We start from the raw sequence: 7,911 nt of genomic DNA on the forward strand, positions 1-7,911 counted from the left end.
CACACAGCAGCTATGATTTGAATAATAATAAAAAAGTTATGGGGAATTATTTAAATAAAAAATAAAGCAGATGTTCTTTCTTTGTAAAAGATTTTAAAGTTTTGGCAGTGATGGTCATTGCATAAGATGTTTAAGAGAAATATGTCAACAGTTTTTTTTTTGTTTTTTGCTAAAGGCGAAAGTCCTTTGGCTGAAGAGGAAATGTTCTCCTTGTCACAGGATATGAGGCGGCCTAATTTAGTGATTTAGGATTCCCAGGTGGTGAAACTCACACTGGAAGATTACAAAACTGTAAGCCATAACACGCTGCATAAATGTTTGCGTTCTGGCCTTTAATCAGCGTTTCATTCCTCTCATAAATACATGACTTCCCATAAAACATCTGAATAAAGTATGGTGATAAAGTATGTGGATTACAGCTTAAGTGAACAGGAGATAAGAGAGGAAGGGCTGTTCAGCCTCAACTATTCACAAACTCGTATTTCAAAAAAACTGAACTTGATTTGGCCGACCTTGCCTTGTTTCCACGGTTACAAGATAAAATCAATAGCCTGAAAGCAGATTATATTGTTGTGTTTTAAGGATAAAAATCCTAAAGTGGATTCAGCGGTGAAAAACATTTCAAACATATAGAGGTTAAAGGGACTTTTAAGAGATTCATTTTCAGATGTCAACAGATCTATAAGAACAATCATTTTTCAAAAAGGCTAATTCAATCATTCATTATATCGCTCTTTGACAAAAAATACATTTTAATGCAAACCCTTGCTGTTATTCAGCCCTCTTTTAATTTGATCCCCCTAAATGTGATTAAGAGTAGCCAATTAATTTAGAAGCGTGATTAGAGGAGATGCATGCCACATTTTCAACATTTTCTAGCTTTTTCTTTCACAAAATGTTGAAAACCACTTACCTTTTTCCTGTAGCTCCACAAAACTAAATCAAAGGCTAACTTTCTGGCATTACATGTAAAATGTTATGTCTCAAGAAGGTCAAGAACAAACCATTGCTGTCATCCTTTTAGTCTAGTTGTTGCTGTTAGCATGAGGAAAAAAAAATTCTAAGTGTTTAAAGGTTAAAACTTTTAATTCGGTGATGAGTTTATAAATAAGTTGCTGCAACTGTGATCTCCACGGGTCTTAAAGCTGATTTATACTTCGAAACTGCTTTATGCTTCGTCTGCATGTGTGTCGCAGTGAAAACAGACGTCCCTGCTCCCTCCTCAGACACTCTGCTGCACCTCTCCAAAATTGTAGGTGACCGCAGACAGAGCTGCAGACAGGAGGCCTCTGATTGGTCAAATCTACATCCGCTCTATTCATGCTTATTTCCTGATTGGTACCTTACCATCTTGTTTTGTTTGTATGACCAGCATTGTGGAAAACGACTCATGAAGATGGACCAGCTAGAAGAGCGAGGTGTGCAAGAACACCGGGAAACTTTTCACCTGGATCCCCGCTCTTTTTCGCTCTCATGTCCCTCCATCTCTCACAAAGTTGCCCCCACTTTCTCACCACCTCGACCCTATCTAGACCCACAGCTAGTTTGTGATTCTCCCGTCTTGCATTGTGGCGAGAAATAACAGTGCAGACCACGCTTCACTATTTGGCATAAATCAAAAATGTCTGTGACAAGATTACTGCGACACACTGCTGCGGGAGAATAACCAGCCCTTTAGTCCAGAGAACAGGACTTACAGTAAAAAAAGTAGGGTCGAGTCTAGTTTAGTCCATCATCCTAAACGGCCCTTCTCCCAAACATGGTGGTGGCAGTATCATGGTTTGGGGAAACTCATTACAGGTGGTGAAGAATGAATGGAAAGGATGATCCTGCTGGAGGGGCAACTGATTATGGGATCTATAAAAAAATTTCAAAGAGGCATCAGCCATAAACCAACAGCAACATTTGAATAGTTTATATAAGCATTATATTATATCATACATTATATGATATTATATTAGCACATATATATATATATATATATATATATATATATATATATATATATATATATATATATATATATATATATACCTATGCATATACCTATGCATATATACATAGATACCTTCTTTTTTTTAACTATTAAGCCGATGTCATGATCCTTACTGTGAGATCAATTAAGTCAATCCATTAAAGCAGATTCTGAAATAGAACAGCCCAGTTAAAAGTTCAAACTTGATCTAATTAAAAAGTGAATTGAAATTTGATGATCACAGAATATTCCTAGGGCTATGTATGGTTTTACTTCCACTTTATGACTTCACTGCTACCCAAACTAACTTAAAGGTATAGTTGAGGATTTTCGTGAATTTTTTGAAGACACATCCTCTCCAATTAAAAAAGAAAAATGCACATGCACAACCCTGTACCGGGTCCCGAGAGGATACCACTACACTGCAAAAAATCTAAACCTAGATAAGTAATTTTTTTCTTAAAATAAGTGCATTTGTTGTTGAATTGAGGAGGCAAAAGAGACATTTTGCCAATGGAACAAGACAATTTACACTTAAAATAAGAAAACACAATTACATTGTCTTATTTCAAGTACATATTATCAAATTATCTTACTTTAAGATTAAAATTACTCATTCCATTGGCAAACTATCTCATTTACCTGCTCAAATTAAGGGTGAATTTTTACTTATTTCTAGATCGTTTTTGCAGTGTATTGAAAGCGCGCGAGAGCGTGCCAGAGCCCATTTCTCCTCGTGCACGCTCTGTTTAAAAGTTGCTGTTTGCATCACTCATTCAAGCTTACTCTCCAAAAGAAGATTTGCAATTTTTCCACTATGTCAGACACATCACCAGTAAGGGAAAATGGGGATGGGCACATAGGACGGCCTTATGTTATCATATCACCAGAATGATTGACAATTAAGACCACTTATTTTGATGATTCACCCAGAAAAAGAACATCCTCCACTATAGCCTACCTTTAAATAACTCGACAAATAAAAATATGAACATTTTGCTTGGTAATGTCTGTCTTTTCCCTCCTCGCTGCTGCTGAAACTCACCTTGTATTCATGCAGAGCCGACTCTCTGTCCTCCAGTATCTGCCTCTGCCTTTGCTCTGACACTGGCTCCATACCTGGATGAACCTGCCTGTGTGAAAAACACATGCATCTACAAATTAAGCTAAATGGAAGAGGAAAACGTTGACAGAAGACACCAAAGAAGAGAAACATAACAAATCTCTAAAATCTTAACTCAACTCTAAGTTAGGAACTTATTTCATATGTATATTACAGAAAAGAAGAACTAAAAATTAACCCAATTTATTTTAGTTATGTGAGTATGTATATTCTAAGCCCTCTAGTGTTCGAAAGAACATATTTTATTTTATAAGTAAAGTAAATTAGATATTTAAATACATTTAAATATGCAAATATGAGTCTTCAGTATCTTAACTCTTCTGCAGACTGTGTTGAGATTCTATTAAAAAATACCACTGATCCTATTTTTCTTTTTTCCTACCATCTGAGCTGGTTTTCTTGTTCCTCATTCGCAGTTTCTTGAACCTTTTTCATGAAGAGAGCCTCTTTCATCTGCCTGCTTTGCTTCGCTTTCATACTGCCACAGGATAAGGCTGAAGAGGAGCGGGTGCCGAGGAAATAAAAGACGTTGGTAAGAGTTTAATGGAGGAGATTGAGTTAGACGACACAAAACAATTGTTTAAAGGGTTGCAGCAGTGTCAGCTTTAGGAGTAAAATCATTGCGGCTGTAGCTACCTTTTGTATTGAGTTTATTGATGTCTTTGATAAGCATCTTTGCCACCCCTGCAGGCGTACAGGCATCCATTGAAGGTGGTTGGCCATGCTTAGCGCCCACCTTATCTTTAACTGTCTAAATAGAAGAAAGATGGTAGAAAAAAGTATTTTTTTATGTACAAAAGAAAACACAACAAACCTTTTTAAAGCACAGAAATATGTACTTTAAAAAAGTTTTTTTTAAAGAACATATTTGCCTTTGAGTTTAGGTGTAAAAGAAATTATTCTGTTCACTTCTAAGCACCTTTGATTTGTCAGCCTCCTTGTTTGAACTCCGCCTGCCTTTACTTCCAGGAGCTCTGTAGGCAGGAGCTGGACGTCCTTTGTGTTCTGCAGGGACTGAAGCACCATCGTCTGCTTTTCGGTCCAAATGGCTGTCATTGGGGATCAAAATTTAAAAAGCAAATTTAAAAAACAACAACGTAGGATTTGGGAAGTTTAAATGAAGAAAACATGAAAAGCAGGAGAGAATATAGAAGAAAACGTTCAGTATATCATTTGACTGGATATAAATGGGAATGCACAGTGATGCAGTGGGTACTGCTGCCTTGCAGCAAGAACTTTCCAGGTTTGCTTCACGGCTCGGGGTCTTTCTGAATGGGGTTTACATGTTCTCCTTATGCATGCATGCATGGGTTTTCTCTGGGTACTCCGGCTTCCTCCCACAGTTCAAAAACATGACTGTTAGGTTAATTGGCTTCTATAATTCTCCTTAGGTGTGAGTGGGTGCATTAATGGTTGTTTGTCCTGTTTGTCTTCTTTGTTGCCCTGCGATGGACTGGCGACCTGTCCAGGATGGACCCCGCCTCACGCCCGTAGACAGCTGGAGATAGGCACTGGCACCCCTTTTGACCCCAGCAGGGATATGCGTGATGGAAAATAGATCAATGGATGTATTCAATTTCACATAGAAAGAAAGAAGTTAGCCGTCCTCATTAGCACGTACAGTAGATAAACACATGGTTGGAAAAATGGTAGTGCCTTGTTAAAGTATTAATGCATCAAGATCTTTTTCTCATTGAGATACCTTATTCTATTTTTTAGGCTGTATATGTATTTATATCTGTACATTAAATATATTTATTAATACTTTGCTGAACCATGTTTGTCTGCAGTTGCAGCTATGAGATTTCTGGTGCATGTTGTTGCTCTTAAGAAAGCGAACAGCCGACAAAATGTGACAAGGAATAATGGAAAGTAAAACAAATGAAGAGTAAACTGAAACACAGCCGATTTAAGGTAGCTAAGAATCATATCGACCCTCTCAGAATGGAATGAATAGGTCTCTACCTTCACATACTGAGTGGAGAAAACATCTAAAACAACTGATCAATGCCTCCGATTCTCCCAGATTCACCTCACAGATTTTTTTTCCCTCCACATTTTTTATCCTAAATATCTATAACATCCCAAGAGTCACCTTTTAGTTCAATATTATTTTACAAATAGAAGCATTTACTTTAAATTATATTATTATACTTATAATACTAAAAAGGAAAAAGCGAGACCAAAGTAGAAAAATATAAAATCAATAGAAAATAATGAAAAAATGTTTCTGTATTGTGAATGGAACAGAAAACCATTGATTCAGGGTGGAGCTACTGTCTACTTTAAAGCTTTAAATAATCTTCAACAATGGATGTTTTATAAAGATATCAACTTTATAAAGATTTTCAAAAAAATCTCAGTTTGTCTCTAAAACTCGGTTTGCTTTGTGGGTTGCAAACAGAGAAAGAGCTTTTTTAGCCACTAAATAACTATCAACTCTGAAGTAACTTCCAATCGACACAGACATACTAATTACATGCAGGATTTGAATGGAAAAACAATTGAAATAATATAAATGCAGAAACATTTTTGCAGAAACTGGAGAATATCTAAATCCAGGCCATTTGTTTCGAAATGCAGCTGCTTTGTTGGAAATCGTTCTTCCATTTCCAGCGTTGCGTTTCTTATAAACAACAACATTGACGTTTGCAGCAAATACCTTTTAAATAACTTTCAGAGAAATAGTGGAAGGTTGCAGCTTTGGCCTGTTGATTCCAGGATCAATTTCCAGGCCAGAAGAAAGGAACCAACATGAGGGTTGTTTATTGTGATATACTGCTTGGACACAGGAGGAGTGTGGGGGTGGCTGCCAGGCTCTGCAATGAGGTCACCTGTCACATATTTTCTGTATCACTCCCCTCATATTTATTTGTGATTATGAAACAACTCCTAATAAATTGGTATAAACCAACAAGAACCCTGTAAAATTCACAGATTTATTACAGCGTCTATAAAGGATAGAATTAGATTGATTATATGTTAGGAAAATACAGAACTGAAGCCCAGTGATTAAATTATGACTGGGTAAACGTTAGTTTCTTTATCCATGTCAGGGAAATCATTCAAACAATCCAAATCAAACACTGATTCGGTCTAGAGCTTTGGTTATTTTTTTTACGGACTTCACATGCATATAGCTTTTCAATCATTTCACTGCACAGTGGGAAACAACAAACACAGAGAGTGTTTTATATGCTAAACATCCATTAAGACGCATTATCTATTCTGATATCACTGCAGCAGCTACCAAGTTTTTTTAATTTTTTTCCCCCATGAATTATTAACTTTTGGTGGAGATAACAGCAGACAGTGCAGTGGAAGAAGCTACTGCTGCGTGATGGATGGCCCCATCATTCTCATGGGAGCAGAATTAAACATTAGGTTTTTTTGTGCCAGCCGGAAAAATAAATGGGACGCTCTAATCAGCACACAAAGCCATTTGCGGAGAATCCAGTTTTGCAGGCATGTTTTTCGCCTAAAATGTTTATTGGCAGTTTGCTCGGAAAGCCTTGGAACATTTTTATTTCCTGATAGGAGAAACAAGAAATGAAAGAAATTGCTTTAACTATTTATGTGGGACATCCAAGATGCAGGAAAACAAAACAGGAGAGAGGAACTAGAAGTTCAACCTTGGGTATTTGCTCAGGGTTTCATGCCAAAAACGTTGTGTAACCAAAGCTTTGAGAGATTCCTCTTCAGATAAAGTTTGTGCAGAAAGCTTGTAAATACATATAAAATGTGAGTATGGAATGATATGTTGGGGTAACATTGAGGACAGGGGTAAAACCTGCAGCCAGGAAGAGCAGCTTGACTTTTTTTTCTTGTATCAATTTTGGGTGAAAAAAAAAATCAAAACTTTACTCTGTTTTCAATTTTACATATAGAAGTAAAGTATGTGTTTATAGCAGTAGGAACGCTTTTTATATGAAAACTGCAAAATGGATGGATTATGGTAAAGTACAGTTTAAAAAGTACTGTATTTGTTTTTTGTTTTCTTTCATACTTTTTCACAGTGCATAAATAAAAACCCTCCATGCAATAGTGTTTTACTTGCGCTACAATTGCGTGGTGTTTTACCTGCGTGCTAAATGAGGGGCTGAGCTCCCGCTGATGGTGCACAGGTATGGCTTGGTGTTGAACTGTGAGACAACCAGCTGGAAGGTGAACTGAGACGTCTCATACTGGAGAGGACAGAAAATCACGGTGAGCGTCGCTTCTCCATTGGCTGGAATCACACCTGGAAAAGAAAGGCGGCTCTGAGGTTAGCATGGGGTCTGACCGCTTACTTTCAGCCAAGATCAAAAATGGCTGATACGGTATATCTAAATGCTACCCACAGATAAGAGGAACTAGGTAGCATGAAGCTTGAAATTATCTCTAAGATTTAACTGCATCTCAACTAAAAACAGCTTGAGAAAAAAAATCCAGAAAAAGAAACCACAATTTAGGAGTGAAAAGGGCGGCTGATGTTTTTGGCTGATATTAGTGTTTTTTCACTTTTTTTCATGACACTGGCCATTATGCCTGTACATTACAACTAACCTCCATTTGCTATACTTTGTTAATGTTTTGTTTAGGGATGCACGATATAATCGGCCCCCTATCAGTATCGGCCTGTATCGGCCTTAAAACTGAATATCGGACATCGGCCACCCCACCGATATTTAACCCGATATTTGATCAGCTTCTGAGTTTGTAAAGTCTAAAAAAAAAAAATATACTACTTCTTCTTCCTCAAAAACTTCTTTTTTACAGACTTAAAAACTTCTAAAGACGAGGGAAAAAATAGATACATTAAAATATCCCAATA

The 7,911-nt window shown here is 37.0% G+C and overlaps 1 protein-coding gene across 1 annotated transcript in view; it reads right to left on the minus strand.

Moving 5' to 3' along the window:
• The window catches only part of cfap221 (cilia and flagella associated protein 221), a 40,791-nt gene that overhangs the window by 12,695 nt on the left and 20,185 nt on the right, over window positions 1–7,911 (minus strand). Inside the window, exons 8-12 of the mRNA XM_015389558.1 lie at window positions 7,179–7,338; window positions 4,018–4,147; window positions 3,735–3,849; window positions 3,481–3,592; window positions 3,021–3,108 (exon numbers count right to left, since the gene is read on the minus strand). Of these exons, the coding sequence (XP_015245044.1) occupies window positions 3,021–3,108; window positions 3,481–3,592; window positions 3,735–3,849; window positions 4,018–4,147; window positions 7,179–7,338 (605 nt within the window). The remainder of the gene's footprint in view (window positions 1–3,020; window positions 3,109–3,480; window positions 3,593–3,734; window positions 3,850–4,017; window positions 4,148–7,178; window positions 7,339–7,911) is intronic.

This window comes from Cyprinodon variegatus, unplaced genomic scaffold, assembly GCF_000732505.1.
Source record: "Cyprinodon variegatus isolate N-32 unplaced genomic scaffold, C_variegatus-1.0 Scaffold465, whole genome shotgun sequence".
Lineage (NCBI taxonomy): Eukaryota > Metazoa > Chordata > Actinopteri > Cyprinodontiformes > Cyprinodontidae > Cyprinodon > Cyprinodon variegatus.